At 58.5% G+C, this 16,178-nt stretch overlaps 1 protein-coding gene across 1 annotated transcript in view; it reads right to left on the bottom strand.

Moving 5' to 3' along the window:
* Positions 1–454: 454 nt before the first annotated feature.
* TMEM132E (transmembrane protein 132E) overlaps positions 455–16,178 on the bottom strand; it is a 25,387-nt gene continuing 9,663 nt past the window's right edge. Inside the window, exons 2-9 of the mRNA XM_027691173.1 lie at positions 12,170–13,067; positions 11,167–11,307; positions 7,527–7,719; positions 7,123–7,266; positions 3,150–3,355; positions 2,301–2,580; positions 2,026–2,217; positions 455–1,495 (exon numbers count right to left, since the gene is read on the bottom strand). Of these exons, the coding sequence (XP_027546974.1) occupies positions 467–1,495; positions 2,026–2,217; positions 2,301–2,580; positions 3,150–3,355; positions 7,123–7,266; positions 7,527–7,719; positions 11,167–11,307; positions 12,170–13,067 (3,083 nt within the window). The 3' untranslated portion in view covers positions 455–466. The remainder of the gene's footprint in view (positions 1,496–2,025; positions 2,218–2,300; positions 2,581–3,149; positions 3,356–7,122; positions 7,267–7,526; positions 7,720–11,166; positions 11,308–12,169; positions 13,068–16,178) is intronic.

The following is a 16,178-nucleotide window of genomic DNA, read 5'->3' as shown; positions in this document are numbered from 1 at the left end:
CCCAGCCACCGCCCCTCTGCTGCACTCCTGGGGGGAGTGGGACATCTCCCCTCTTCCACCCCCTGCGCAGCAGGACCCGCAGCACCATCCTGCCCATTCGCCACAGGACACGCGCACGCACCGAGGGTTTGACCCCATCCATCTCTGCCCTCTCTCGCCCCACTCCCTGCCCCTCACCACAGGCCAGCAGGTTGGGGGGGGGCACGTGTGTGCTGCTGCCTCCCCTGGGAAAACCAGTCGGTAAAGGGCAAGAACAGCAAAAGGCCCCCGGGGGCGCCTTCCGACGGGGTGGGGACGTGAGATGTGCGGAAGAGGGAACGCGCAAGAGAGCCAAATTTTGGGTCTCCAGCCCCAGGGAAGCAGCCGGCGTGGTGTGGCGTAGCGTGGCGTGGCATGGCACGGCGTGGCATGGCGTGGCACAGCGTGGCAGCCCCCTCCCTCCCGCCCCATCCCCTCTGCCCCTGCGTTAAGCGATCTCTTTGATCCTGCGGATGTAGTTGTGAAGCTCTTCGGGGTCTTGCAGCCCCATGTCCTGGCAGACCCACTCCAAGTCCTCCTCATCGGCGATGGGGATGGAGTTGTAGGCCAGCTCGTCGGAGGGCATTGTGGCGAAGGTGGTGAACTTCACCCGCTTCCGTTTGGAGGTGGGTGAGTTGAGGGGGTCCTCGCTCTGGTCCCGTGTGGAGCCCCCCGAGGAACCGTCCCCTCGGCCATGGACCTGGCTCTGCACACTGGTCTGCGAGCTCCCACTGCTGTGGTGGTCCCCATGGCAGCAGGTCTGGACGTTTTCCAGGGGGTTCCCCGGGCTCTCGGGCTGCGGGGAGAGGTCATTGTGAGCCCGCAAGGGCTGCCCGTTGCCCAGGAAGACCCAGTGGTGGGAATGGTCCATGTTGGTCTGGCCTTCGGGCGGGATGCGTTTGTGCCGGTATTTCAGCACAAAGACAATGCAGTTGATGAGGAAGACCAAGATGGCCAGGCAGAAGACACCCAGGAGGGCGTACATGCCTATTTCCAGGTCCGTCAGCCCCCGGGTCACCTGGACAAAGCCGGTGGGGATGGTGGGGAAGTCCTCGGTGGGGTGAGACGCGCTGGACATCCTGCTGTCCTCGCTCGGGTCTGCTTTCCTCTCCACCTCTGCCCGCAGGGTGGTGCTGGCCCCCGTCTCCCCCAGCCCCGGCTTGCTGGGCACGTGGTCATAGTCATAGGTCGGGTCCTCCTCAGACCCAAAGTGGACCCGCACGGTGGCCAAGGCGGTGGAGAGGATGCTCTTGCGCTTGGTCTTCTGGCAGCTCTCGCAGATGACCAGCTCCGCCCGGAGCAGCTCCCCTGCGCCCTCGCCCTCCGCCACCACCAAGGGGAACGCCCGGTCCTGGGTCACCGAGACCACCTTCTCGTCCAGGCTGCTCACCACCAGGTTGTAGTCCTTGGGGTCGTAGAGGGAGAGTGGGGCTGTGGTGCCATCGCTGTAGGAAATCCACAGGCTCAGGAGCGCTTCCTGTGGGACCAACACAGGCACCGGTTGCCCAGCAGGATGCCAGTCCCGCCTGCACCCGTTTGTCCATCCCTCCACCCATCTCTCTTCTTTTGCATCCTTCTCTCTGTCTAACTCACCCTTTTCCCCTCCATTATCCATCCTGCTCCTCCCAAACCTTACTTGTTTTTTCTCTTTAGCCTGTTCTTCCCTCCATGTTCCCCATGCATGCCCAAGACCACCCCAAATCCCAGCCCCAGAGGTGCCAGATGTGGCTACCAGAGCTGTGCTAGGAATTGTATAGGATTTCATCGCTCCCCCTGTCCCCATGGTTGTGTCCCATCCCCAGGTTGGGCAGGGTTGGATCACAGGTCTGTGTGACGTTTTATGGGGTGCTTTGGGGTCACCACTGTGTCAGGAGAACAGTGGGTGCTGTGGGGGCCTAAGCTGAGTGTGGACAGGATTTTGGAGGAGAGGGTTGCAGATGGAGCCCTCACCCCACCCCAGGTTCCCCACCAGCCCCCCCAAGCCTAAATGCACCCCCCCTGCCTCACCTGCTTGAAGAAGCTGAGGGTCTGCTGCACGGACGTCCGGGCGATGATGGTGTGGCTGTTGCCAGGGCTGGGGTGGAGGGACAGCGAGAGGCTGGAGACCACCTGGGCCTTCAGGTCGGTGATGCTGACCTTCTCCTCTGCCACCGTCACCAGTGTCTCACCCAGCACCGCCTCCACGAGCGGGGACACGACCTGCAGGGGACGAGGGTGCCTGTCACCACCTCCTGCCATCCCCAGCCAAGCTGGCAGAGGCGGGGGCAGGCGGCCGGGGGTACCTTGAAGAGCGTGGTGCCCGGCTCCCTCCCGGCCAGCGTGACACTGTCCACCAGGTGGGCCACCCGCGGGTCGTCCACGCGCATGAAGTCACTGACCAGGTCGGTGACCTCCACCAGCCAGTCGGGCCCCAGCATGGTGACCACCTGCTCCGTGCCCTCTGCCGCCGTGGTGTGGAACTGGGTGAAGACCTGCAGCGTGGAATGCTGGTACTGCAGGGCACAGCCCCGGCTCTGCTTCCGCTCCTCCTCGTCCTCCTCGTGCTCGCTGTCCCGCACCGACCTGTGGGACGGGGCAGTGAGTGGGCAGTGCTGCCAAGCTCCCCACTGCCACAGCTCTCCAGCCCCACCCCCAGAAATGGACAGGGCTGGCCGAGCGAGAAAAAATGCAATGTCACCAAAACAATGGTGGTTCCTGGCCAAAAGATGCCCGTTGTCCACAAGGCACTCACAAGGGCTTTAGCAGCATGTGGTACCAGGGTCACCAGCACCTCTGCCCCCTAACCAGCTGAGAGGACAAGGTCTCTAGAGCTCAAAGAAGGGTTAACTTTGGAGCTTGGCTGTTCCCAGTTTCATCCAGGGAAGCTTTGACCATTGCCAATGAGGGATGTTCCCCACCAGCTCCAGCCTTTGACCAACCTCACTGTGGAATTTTCTTCCTTCCATACAAACACACAAATGTCCATGAGCTCCCACCTTTCCACCAGGGACCCCTGAGATGACTCTGGCTCCATCATCTTCAAAACCTCCTCATTAAGCAGCTGAACAAGGCAATTACCCCACTACCACCACCTCCACCTTGCCTTCTCCAGCCTGGACAGGCCCCACACGCGGTGGCTCCACAGCACCCACCTCCTGTCCGGCAGGATGGGCACCCTCCAGCCCTTCACTTGGCTCAGCCGGGCGTCGGAGAGCTCGATGTGCAGAGGCAGTTTGGGCACCCACACCGTCATCTCCAGCGGGGCCGAGAGGTGCTCGTAGGTGAAGGTGACCCGGGCGCTCATGGAGCCCCGCGACTCCTTCCCACTGACGAAGACATAGTCACAGCTGCTGGAAACCTGGGGGAGAAGGGAGGGTGGGAGGGCTGCAGGGGTCCCACAGGCACAACAGAGATCCTGGCAGGAGGCTGCCCAGAGGATGAGAAGTGCTGGAGGAGCAGAATTTCGCTGGCATGTATCCAGTTAATGGCACTCCCAGGAGCAGGGATGCTCTCTCCTCCCCAAGATCCCTGCTCAGAGGCACAGACCCCCACACACCGTGTCCATAATGCAAAGTGTCCCCTGACCCAGGCCCTCCTGCCAGCCCTCACCCACTGCCAGCTCCTCTTGGTGCCTCAGTTTCTCTTTGGCCTCCGCACTGAATTGTACCTTTTTCCACACCCGAGCTAGAGGAACCCCACGGGTGCTTCACAGAGGTTGCAAATTCCTCATCCTGGACATTTGTCCCAAAATCTCCTCCAACAGAGGGCACAGGCAGCGAGCACAGACCAGCCACATGCCCGTCCCCACCGGTGCCTTGTCCCTGTCCCTCCTGCTCACCCCAGAGCGAGTTTCCTGCAGTCCATATGAATCCTCATGTTCGTCTGCTCGCTCTTTCTCTTTTAATTCCCCTTTATGCAAATGCCATTAGTTAAATTCACTATAAAGCAAATACATCCTGCAGGGGGTCACTCGTTACCGACCGACTGAGCCAATTAAGGAGCTCAGAGGACACCACAGCAGCATCACCCGGTGTTCCAGTTTAGGTCACCAGTCAACAGCTCCTTCCCAGTAACGGGGCCAGAAGACAACCAGGCAAAGGGGACTCCAACCTCCCATCTGCAGTGGCCCTATGGCCTGACCTCAACACCCTGTCCCCTCCCTACACCATCAGGGATTGCATCCGAGTTGTCTGATGCCAGGGAAAAACAGAACTCGTTTGCTCAGCCAGCAGCGCAGTCACTCTCAAATGTGCTGAGCATCTCAACAGCACAGAAGGGCTGATTTCCTACAAGCTGCTCTCCCACATGGATTCTCTGATGGCTGATAAGGGGTTGAGGCCACGCTGCATGGTAGCTGGCAGCAGAGGTGATAGCATCCCTGTCTCTCTCCCCACCTATTCTCTGAGCACCTGTGGTCAACCAGATGCAGGAACTTTGCATTTCTGAGCCCACAGCAGGGCCTGACTTCTACAACAGCTCATGTTTTGGTTGCAGAAGCCCACCACAAGGTGCCTGTGGTTCCCTGAGGCCAGTGGAGGAGGCAGAACTCTGGACTTGAGTTCTTCAAGACATCCCTGCTCTCTGGGCACAGGGGGGAAGTGCAATGCAGGAGGGTTTGTTTCTTGTCTTCCTATCAGAGATACCAGCTCAGCAAGTCTGAAAAGACAATCTCATCTCTGGCGAGGCGGCGTCTGAATAAAGATGAGCTCCCGGGTGAATCCTCCAGCAAAGGATGCTTTGGATATTGTGCCATTTATCACAATAAACACATTGGGCTGCTGCTTGCACTACCCTGGCTAATAAACCCCCCGGCATCTTCTCCTGGGGACCACTTGCTTTGCAACTGAGGGGGTTGAAACTACGACAACAAAAAAATCCCTGCACATCAGGCCTGTCCTGATGATGGAGTGACTGCAGATTAGCTTTTAAATGAAGCCCACGCTTGTTCGGAGAAACTTCCCGGATTTGCAGTGGGAAGGGAGAGGCTGAGGTCTGCCTGGGCTCCCGGCCAAGGCACCACTGGCTCTGCTTCTGTGGCCAGGAGCTCCCCCCTGGCACAGCCTCAAGCTGGGATCAAGGGAACACATGTTCTCCACGACCCTCGGGAGTGGGAAGAGCCACCACAGCTGGTGGCACCCCATGTTGTCCCAGGGTCCTGGCGGTGGCAGTGGATGACCAGGGTTCCTGAGGCTCAGTCCCACTGGGCTGACTTGCTCCTGGTGAGGCCCCTGGGGGAGGTGGATGGTGGGCTCCTAAGAAGGTTCACACACAGGTGAGGTTGAGCATCTCCCATTAAGTGTTGCTGGCAGCAGAGGTGACCCTTCCACTCCCTGCATGTCACTCAACACCTACACAGCCCCCAAGGTCACCACACAGGCAGGCAAGGGGGGTTATCTCTACACTACCTTGAGTGATGATGTCCTCCTGCCTGGGCTGAGCATGGGCACCTTTGTCACCCCATGTCACCAGAGAAGGGGATGAGGATGATAACTCCCACCCATACTCTCCCACCATCCTTCACAGTCCCTGGAACCTCCACAGCCACGTCCACACCAGATTCCCAGGACAGATCCCCTCAATGTTACACAAGAGAGCAACCACCACCGAGCCACAGTCAGCGTGGGGAGAAGCAGCTCTCCAGCCCTCCCTCATGTTAAATTATTTACAGTAACAGACAGCACATCCCACTCTGTAAGCTTTGATTTATGTAACAGGTTTATAGCCCTGACACCATAATCATACGCCCCAATCTCAGCAGGTAACTGAGAGCTCCCTCGGAAATGAAGCTCCAACACAAACACAAAATAATTCAGGAAGAAATCGCGCAGGGCTCTGAGCGGGAGGTGAGCTGGGGCCGGAGGGCTGCTCCCTGCATTATTCATCCCGGCTCCTGTGCATGTGTCTGCTCCCCCCAGGTCTGGGGACAGTGTGTAAATAGATTTATGAGTGGAAAGGCAGCACATTAAACAGTTTAAGTGTCTTGGAGTCCATCCTGAAGTGTATTATTGCTCCAGTGTTTTATCACGCTGTGGAGGACTGGTCTCCATAAATTAGACCCGGTGCTGTAAATCCCACAGACTGGAGTTTTAGTCAAGAACTTGGGTAAACAGTTTGTGACACTGCTTGTCACCCACTCACACCCATGGACAGCGGGGACAGCAAGTCCTGGAGGGGACAGGGCTCTGCCCCTCACCCCTGGCTCAGCTGGGAGAGCTGCTGGTGGCTGCTGGCAAAGAAGGGGAGAAGGAGTTATGGTCTGGGGGACACAGAAAAGCCCAGCCCCCCAGCATGGCTCTGTGTCTTTGCCCAACATGGTGGGGACATGGAAAGGGAGGAAGCGCTGGGTGCATGCAGGGAGAGGGGTGGGAGGTGTTTGGGAGAAGGTAATGATGTGTGGGGGTGGATGGATGGAAATGGTGGTAGAATAACATGGACAGGTGGGTAGATGGATACAGTCAGGGACAGAAAAATGTATATGGATGAATGGGTCTGGTGAGGGAAAAATTGGAGGATTTGAGGACCAACTGCTGCCTCGGTGGCGGGGGCTGGTGCGGGGGCACTCACTGCTGCTGCACAGTGAGCCTTTTGCACTGGCCTCATCAGCACCTCTCCCCTGCAGTCCATCTGGCTCCTCTCCCTCAGTCCCCTGTTCCCTCTATTGTCCCCAACTGCCCAGCCCAATCCCAACATCTCATTGGGAACAGCCCCCTGTCCAGCATCCGATCCAAACAGGAGATAAATGTCATCCAGAGACCCAAGTGCAGCCACTGATGGTAACATGCAGCTTACACTGTGAGGCAACAATATTTCCTCTTATCAGCACTCAGTGCTGTGATAACCCATAATTATTGCTGCTGCCTGGTGCCAGCCTGAGCAGCACTGCAGCATCCCACAGCTTCTCCAGGGACAGTGACAAAGTGTCTCGTCCTTCTCCCAACAGATCCCAGGGAGAAGCATGCATGGACTGAATCCACCGAGGGGATGATGCTCGGGATGGCCAGGCTTGTGTGGCACATCAGCTCCCCCCGCTCATTGAGCTCCAGCCCACGCTGCCATTGGAGTCAGCACCCCTGGAAGAAGCTCAGCTCCCTGTGAGGGTCACAAGAGCCCCCTGCCCACACCCACCTTGATGATGTCTTCGTTGTTGGACTTGCACTCGACCATAGCCGAGACGTCCACGACGACGCCACTCAGCTCGATGGCAATGACCTTCACGGGAATGGCCACTGTCCGCCCCGTCAGGATGGCTGTGTTGATGATTTCTGTGTCCTGGGGGTGGGACACAAAGGGGACCATCACATTAGAGGGCAGCCTGTCCCCCCCTGGGATCAGATCCTGGATGGCCCCTGTCATGCTCCAGCCCTGTGGGGGTGGGTGGGATGTATGGATGGGTAGGTGGGATGTATGGATGGGTAGGTAGGATGTATGGATGTGTAGGTGCTATGGGGCAGATGGGCGGGTCAGAGATCCCTCAGGGGTACCCAAGCCCTCAAAGCAGATAACTAAGCAGAGGGCAGGAACCTGCTCACCATGGCCAGGGGCACGATGGCCCTGATGTCCCTCTGGATGACCGTCAGCTCCGTCACCACCTTCTCCAGGTCGGGCGGGGGGTTGCGGCCGCGGTAGTCGATGTGCCACATGATGCGGCGCGTCACCGACTGGCTGGTGAAGTTCTCCATCTCGAAATCCAGCTGCATGATCTCAGAGGAGTCATCCCCATCCCTGGGCAGGGGAACAGGAGGGGACACGGTGAGCTGGGTGTGCCAGGGCCCGCAGACACCCCAGGATCAGTGCTGGGCAGTCCCCAGCATCCCCAGCAGGTCTCCTTGGTGTCCCCATGCCTGTCAAGGGGGACTGTACTGTGGCTGCCACCAAACCCAGCAGCCTTGACACCCACCTCTGCCAGGGGCTGCTCTGACGGGAGCCTGCAGATTCCTATGAGACCCTTCCCAGTGGGAGAGAGAAATGTTTTTCACTGCCTCTTGCCAGCAGTTGAAAAGCTTCGTCAGCTCCCCAGGGGCTGCTGGGTGATATATTATCACAGGGTGAGCATGTGGCTACAGTCCCAGGGGACAGGGGGTGGCTGCAGGTGCTGTCCTCGTCTCCCTGGCTCCGTTTTCCCAGCAGTGTGGTTGGATTTACTGCCCTGGGCTGCTCCTGCCTGCACACTCATTTCCCACAGGTCAGACCCCAAGTGTCCCACACCCAGAGTGCTCAGGGATGGCAAATAAGTCCCTATAGAAGGCTCAGTCCAAGCTGTGGACTTTACAGTCCCTTCCAAGTGGATCACATGGGGAAACTGAGGCACAGGAGAAAGAGGTTCAACCACACAGCAGATGGGACAGTGCTGGGACTCGGGGCAGGGCTATCCCCAGCCTGTGAGCACAGCCATGGGGATGGGGGAGGTAGATGGGACCAGCAGGGAATAACGGGCCTGAAACCATCAGCTCATCAAACACACACAAATTAATGCCACTGCTGAGGACAGAAGGACATGGAGCTAATGGAAAGGGATTGAACTCTGGGGCATCCCCGAGGCAGGACAGGATAGAAGAAGAGCATTGCCAAATCCTGCACATGGTGCCAGTCTAATGGGATATTCTGCTGTCCCTCTGCATCATGGCTTGGACAGTCTGATGGCCACAGCATAAATCACTCTTACACCCCAATCCTACAAGCAAACCTCCACAGAGGTGGTCCTGCCCTCCCATCTCTTCCTCCAACCTGCAAATCCATTGGGAGGACTTGGGATTCAATGCTCCCCTCCCAAAGTCAAACTTCTGCATTGTTCCCCATAAACAGAGCCACGGAGGACACCCTGGAGCCCCCACAAACCACAGCACTGGCAAAAGCTCCCCAGAGCTGGGTGGGGGGAGAGGGGAGGAAAAGTGAAATCACTGTGGAAAGGGAAGCCAGGACTGGCTCCACTCTCATCTCACAGTGCAGCAGCCACTGAGAAAATCCCATCGATCCAGGGATGCAGGATACAGTCGGGTTTCACTCTGATCAATACCTAATGAGTGAAAGGGAGCAGAGAAAGAGGAGAGCAAGAAGCTGGAGCTGCTCCAGGCCATGGCAAGCCCTGATCCCTGATCCCACAGCAGCGATGATGGGCTCTGCAGTGGAGCTGCCACACAGGGGCTGGTGAGGTCCTGGCTGTGCCCCCAAGGCAGGTAGAGGGGCACAGGGGGAATAGCCAAAGGCCTCCTGGTCTGAAGAAGGGGATTTGGCTGCTCACTCTCTCTTCCAAGGCAGAAGTGTTAAACACAGCCAGGAAGAGCCAGGTTCAGAGGCAAAGCAGAGTTGCAGCTTCATGCCAGAGGCAAACCAGTGCTGGAACTCCTCACCATGGGGTGCCCAGAGGCATCCCAGGAACCCTGACGGGGCCAGCCCCCATCTTCTGCCTTCACCAAGCATCATCTGCTCTCAGCCACAGCAGAGACAAAAGCCAGGCTGCCCAGATTGGGGGCATAATTCAGGATGCAGCTGCAAAACATCCCAAACTGCCCATTATCACCCCAAAGCTCAGGGCTCTCACCTCCTCCCTGCACTGCCAGCGCTGCCAAAAGCCCCCAGAGCCCCGGCGAAACAAACGCCTCTGTTTGCACAGCCCGGAGGGCAACACGGCTTTGAGTCATTCATACTCTCCATTCCGTTAATATTTGATGGAGTTGTTTGTCTAAAAGGTGATTGTAATCACTTTAAATTCCTCCTCCGTCTCTAACCTTTGCAGGCTGATTGGAAGCAGCGGTGGCATCAGGAGAGGGGGAAGGGGGAGAGGATCCCGCTGCTGGCAGCTCTGGTATCCCTGTGCTGTGCAGAGGACGGGGGGGCTCATGGCTCTGGGGACATTCCAATATCAGACACGGGGCCATGGGCTCAGATGCTGTGGGGCAAAGGAAAATCCACCTTCCGGATAAGCCCTTTGGAGGGGGTGCTGCAGAGAGCTTTTGAGGTCACATTTGGAGCACTCAGAGCTGAGGATCTTTCTGCAAGAGCCTGTCCCCGGCTTTGCTCAGTGTTGGGGTGGGGGGCAGAGATATGGGGAGGGAGACATGGATATGTTCCTGCCCCAGAGGGGATGTGCTCATCAACTTGCTTTAACCTGGCTCCTGGAGACACTCATGTCCCTTTTCCCAAAGACACAGTGGTGGAGATATCACAGCCTGGGAATGATTGGTTTCCAGCACTTCAGAATCTTTCCCGCTGGTGTTTTTGACCCCATGCCCGTCCCCTGCCCTTGCCTGCTGTGTCCTGCCAGTCCCATGTCTCCCCTTCTCCAAGCTGAGCAGCCTCTGGCTTTTCAACTTGGCTTTGTGGGTCCTCTCTCCTTCAGATCATTCCAATTTATATCCCCCGAGTTCTCCTCAACTGATCTGAGCCTTTCCCAGAGCCCCAGGAATGGGCTCATATTGAGCAGGGCAGAACTGCCCTGTCTCAGGTGCTGACTTGGTTTGTGCTCCCATTCCAACACTCATCCATCACCTCAGGGTTCAGATGGGACCTTGCCTGGGGACTGCTTCTCTTCCTTCCCAGAAGAGACACCAGGATAGTCAGCAAACAGCTGCTGCCTCTCATGGCATTAGAAGTCATTAAAAAATTTAAGTATTTCCACCCCAAAGTGGGGGATCCCCCATGGCTTCACAATTCAGCCCTAAAATCCACCCCACCTGCCTGTCAGCATCTGACACAGCCAGGCAATCCCAGCTCAGAGCCAGGGATGCAGCTGCCAATCTGTACCGATGACTGACGAGTGCATTGCCTGAGCCCCAGGGACCAGATGCCACCTGAACGTGCCACCTCACACAGTCCTTGGGCACAAACCTGCCCACAAACCTTCCCACCTTGGGCCACAAAATCCACCTTTTCCCTCCCCTCACCCAGCTGCACAGTGCCAGCCAAGCTTAGAAATCACACACAACATTAAGCCACTTCTCATGTTGCTGCAGGACCTGCCCCGACCTCAGCTGGGCTGAGGGTTTGACCCTAAAATCGCTCATCCTTCCTCAGTGCCCCCCAGTCTCACATTCCAGGCCGTGCCTCAGTTTTTCCTGCCAACACCCATGTGGCACTGCAGCCACCCAGACACCCAGGTGGGGGGCAAAGGGAGAACCCCTCCAAGCCAAATCCCAGCGATTTCCCCAGCACCCCCAGAGGTGAATCCCTTACCTGGGCCCGGCACCATCCACCCTGGACACATCGACAGTGGCAGTGGAGTGTTTGCCACCCGTCAGCAGCTCCGAGCTCACCAGCCACTGCCCACTCCTCGACTTGGTGCTGAGCAGGTTGACACCTTTCTTGGCCTTCACCCTGCAGAGAGCAACAGTCAGGGCTGGACCCTCACCCCAGACACCCCTGGATCGCCCTGGACACCCTGTCATAGGCACAGGGGAATTTTTTGCCCCAATCCTTCCTGGCTGTCAGAAACATCATCCGGGCTGGCAGCAACCTCGTGGGACTGAGCCCAGCCCAGCTTCTATTTTTCAGAGTATTTGGTCCCCCAGGGCTGCCCTTGTGGGACTGGGCATCCCCAGGGCAAATGACAGAAGATCCTGGAGCACTGCATCCCCCATGCCAGGGGCTTGCTGCTGGTCCAGAGGTCACAAGAACACTTGTAAATGCTCTTTGAAGAGACGTGGCCAGGGCTTGTACCCCCATCTTTAGGGACATGCAGCAAGAGAGGGTTCCCCTGCACACTGCCCCATAGTGGGGTGCTGAGCACCCACTGCCCTTTCTGCTCCCACCTGGTTCTGGGGCAGGATGAGGGGACACAGGAAGCCTCCTCTCACTCCACAGCAGCCCCATGGCCATACCATACCTTGTCCCCAAAGTGGCTGTGAATAAACCCACATTGCTGGCAGAATCCCAGTGCAACTGGGAACACTGGGAGAGCAAAGGCAGCAGTCCATAGTGCCAGTGCAGAGACGGAAATCCTGCATGGACAGCCACTCTAAGAAGCCCCCACTGCAAAAGCCCCAAAACTGCAAAACCACATGCCGGCTGATCCCCTGGCCTCTCTCACCTTCCCAAAGTCCTGCCAGACCTCATGCAGCATCCAGCAGGCCCCATAAGCACCATATGCCCTCCCCACCCTCTCCCTTGTGCCTAGATGGAACAACCACTCCTTGGAAAGGCGGCTGCTCCCGGAGTGGGGACAGCTCCAGGGCTTTACCTGAGCGTGAAATGCTCCACCGTGGAGTTGGACATCAGGTAGAGGAGGATGCTCAGCACCTCTCCCGGCTTGAGGGGCTTGTCGGGCAGGCGGATGAAGATGTTGCCGTCCAGCCGGTGCTCCTGCATGGGCTGCCCCGGCGGGGGCTGCAGGAGGCTGACGCTGCCGATGCGCAGCAGCGGGTGCTGCGTGGGACCCTCAGTCCTGGCCCCCCCGGCGCCGCGGCGCGGGACCGTGTCCCCAAGGCACTGGCCGGCCCCGTCGGGGGCGTGCAGGGTGTAGTACAGCTCGGCCTGCTGGCTCTCGCCCGGCACCTCCAGGCTCTCGGGGCTCTTCCTCCTGCCCAGCGGCATGGCCGAGGGGCCGAACCAGGCGTGGGGCAGCTCCGCCTGCACCAGGCACATGGCCAGGCTGCCCCGCAGCCGGCACGAGCTCTTGATCTCCCGGGCGTCACGGAAGGCGTGGAGCCGCACGCAGGGCAGCCGGTCGGTGACGTCGAAGTCGTCCCAGTCCCGGCCGGCCACGTAGAAGAGCACTTGGACCACGGGCTGGCTGGCCACCAGCCGGGGCTGGATGATGAAGGCGCGCACCTTCCAGTTGACGGTGAGGCGGTCGGGGACCTCCAGGGTGCTGGAGGGCTGCAGGTGCTCCTTGGGCAGCACCAGCCCCGTGCTGAAGGGCCCCAGGGTGACGTTGAGGACGGGCAGCTCCTTGGTCTGGAAGACGACGAAGGGCTCGGAGCGCTGCAGAGGGGCGCTGCCGTTGCCCGCCGGGCCGGCTCCCACCTCCTTGAGGAAGAAGGCCAAGCGGGTGTTGGACAGGCGGTAGCTCACGGGCAGCAGGATGGCACCGGGGGGCTCGGCGGGCTCAGGGCTGGGCGCTGGCCCCTTGGCGTGGGCTGCAAAGGGGATGGAGAGTGCAGGTTAGTGTGGGGCACCCCCCTCCAGAACAGCTCCTGAGCAGGAAAAACAGATCCAGGCAGGAGTGGTCCAGCCCTGCAGCAAGAAGGAGCTGGAGCTTCAGCCCTCATAGCCCTCACAAGGGCAGCAAGAGCCTGGCTGGGTTTCTGTCCTGCAAAACCAAAAATGCAAAAGACCCCCCCAGGACCTCGAGCATGGTTGTGCCTCCTGATGGGTGGCACCAGCCTCACCAAACCCACCCTTGGCATGGGATGGGGTGTCCAGCGAGGATGGATGCTCAGGGGCTGCCCAAGGCTGGGCCAGGGTGTGTTGAAACCACATCCAGCCTCGTACTGTCCCTGGGGAGCCCAACACTGGTCACTCACCCTGGCACCCATGCCAAGGCACTGGCTGAAACAGCACAGACCCACTTACAGAAACAGGGCATACCTGGCTTCATTCCTGCTTCCAAACCCACCGAGAAAAGGATGAAGAGTTTCTCCAGAGGCTTGTTACCAACAGTTAAGTCCAGATTAATTTTTGGGTGGCAGATCCCACCACGTGTCTATCACCAGGGCTTTCCTCCTTCTTTTAGCACCCAGGTCACACGAGGAAGGTGGCTAAATCAGACCCCAGATCTGCTCTATCCCCACAGGCTGCCTGTAAGGGTGTCACAGCCAGCCTGTCACCCATCACTACCCAGGGCTGCCACCCACACAGTGCTGTCCCCATGCGACAAAGCTGGCCCAGACCACATTTTTCCAGACACGGACATGGCCTGGTGGGAAAGCGATGCAGATGATGTTGGTGCCGCCTTGTGCAAACCTCAGCAGTGCCCAGGTGTGGCGGCCCTTAGGAAATCTCTGCTGTCCTTCCTTTTGATCGTTTTGCCTTAAAAAAGAGAGTAACTCCACTACTGGCAGAGCAGGCAGCCACTGCCAGCCACACACTCCTGAGGGTCCAAGCTGCCCAAGCCCCTCAGAGGGAGCCAGTTATCCCACTGCCACGGCCAGCAAGAGGGGAGAAAACCCACGGAGATGCTCCTGCTCAAGCAGATCCTACGAAAGGCGGCTGGTGTGGAGCCGGCCGACGGCACGCGCTGCGCTGGCAGCTGCGGGAGCCTGGAAGACATCTCAAGGTCTTTGCATACTCCATCGGCTGCCAGAAATTCCCAGGAGGCCTGGGTACCCCCCCACTCCCCTCGGCTCTCCGCCAGCCCCCCGCAGCCCCGTTCCCAACGCTGATTGCAACCGCTCCCAAGCGGCTCCCGAGCGGCGGAGCCCAAATTACCCGTGTCAAACGGCAGGGAAAGGTGCGGATGTGACGGCTCGGCTCCCGGGAATGACTCAGTCCCCTTCCTGACAGGGGCTTTGGAGCGTGTCAGGACCCTGAGGCTTTTTCCAGCTGGGAGAGTGGCCTCAGACAAGCTCCCCAGGGCTGACGGGACGCAGGAACCCCCAGCCCACCCGAGGCACTCTCTGCTGCAGGGCACAGAGGGGTTAAGCAGCTTAGAGGGCTCATAAAAGGATTAGCACTTGATATGGGACAGGCGGCATTCACAGCTACATCTCCTGGGATGAAAGTTGTCCAAGAGCCAGGTGGAGAATTCCCCTGGGCTGGGCGAATGCTGGGGACACGCTGCCGGCACCACCGTGTCAGCACCACCACAGGCACAGCTCCAGCCTTTGTCACCCCATCCCAGTTGCCTTATCTGTTTTCCCATCTCCTAGAGAGACAGGAGCTGCAGGAGAGGTGCTGAGCCTGGGAAAACACCCATGGGTGCCCCTCTGATCAGCAATAACCAGCAGCGAGGGGTTTTCTGCTCCTCTGGCTCACGGAGGTTGTTTTCTGCTGCGAAACATGAAGGTTTGCATCCTCCCTGCCATCCTCAACAACTAGGAAAAGGGATTATTTCCAAAGTATGAGATTATTCGTGGAAAAGGATCCACCAGCTGGAGCAACATGAGCAGGACAGCTTGGGTGAGGTACCGGCAGGACCGATGGAGGCACGGACAGCAGGGGCTTTGTTCACCCGCTCACTGAAACAGCATCAGTCTCTACTCCTTAAAAACCACTGGGGTTTGTGGAAGGATCAGGTCATTTCACAAAGAAAACCCACACAAACCCCAACCAACTCAATGTCCAGAACAGCCCCAAGCAAAATCTACCCTTGGGGTGGTGCAAAATGCCCAGAGTCACCACCTGCCCCTCGAGTGTGGGACACAAGAACCTCTGTGCCCCCCCGGCGAGCACCAAGCACCGCGGTGAGGGGCAGCCACTGCCACCCACCACACTGGGAAAGCTAAAGCAGCTGGGTTTGGCTGCAATTTGGCTTGTGGCAGAGACCCCCGGAAAGCAGCTTCTTCCTCCTTGCCACGGGGATTCTCTGATGGCCAAGAAGGGTTGTGTGCTGCCCCTCTCAAACATGTCCTGGGCACCCTGCTCGACTCAGACAAAGCACTCTGGTGCCAAACCCTACTGGGATGGGGACACCCAGGGTGGCCCTGTCACCAAGCCCAGCACCTTGGCCATGACAGACAGGGGAAGGGACGGGGACAAGCTGGGATGGAGATTAATGGGATGGCCATGATTAGTTCCGTGCCGGCAAATTGCCGGCACCCAGAGAAGCGATTTCCTTCCACAGACAAAATGCATTTAAACGATGCTATAATATGTTGCTGGGAGGGGGACAGGACCGGTGCCTCCGTTCCCTGGCCATAAACTCATCCTGCCAGGAGAGGGTCTAACCCAGCCTGAGGTGGGTGCCAGGATGGGGGAATCACCCAGCCCAGCCCAGCCCAAGCCTCCACACCAGGGTGGTGAGGGAAGGAGAAGGGAGTCAGGAGATGCATGGAGCTATGGATGCAGCTGCTGGCTAGATAGCAAGGAAAAAAGGGTGGATAAGGATACATAAACCAGCAGAGAGAATGGAGGGTGCATGGATGGATTGAAGGTGGATCAGAAAGAGCTGGACAGCAAGAGAACAGCTCTAGGATGAGAGAGAAGAGGTGATGGATGGAAGAATGCACGGAGAGAAGGATGGATGGAGAGCACAGTGGCTCAGGGGAAGGGAAGGGAAGGGAAGGGAAGGGAAGGGAAGGGAAGGGAAG

This window comes from Neopelma chrysocephalum, unplaced genomic scaffold (genome assembly GCF_003984885.1).
Source record: "Neopelma chrysocephalum unplaced genomic scaffold, ASM398488v2 Primary Assembly neopelma1_82, whole genome shotgun sequence".
NCBI classification, from domain to species: domain Eukaryota; kingdom Metazoa; phylum Chordata; class Aves; order Passeriformes; family Pipridae; genus Neopelma; species Neopelma chrysocephalum.
This window is presented reverse-complemented; position numbering and strand designations above follow the sequence as displayed.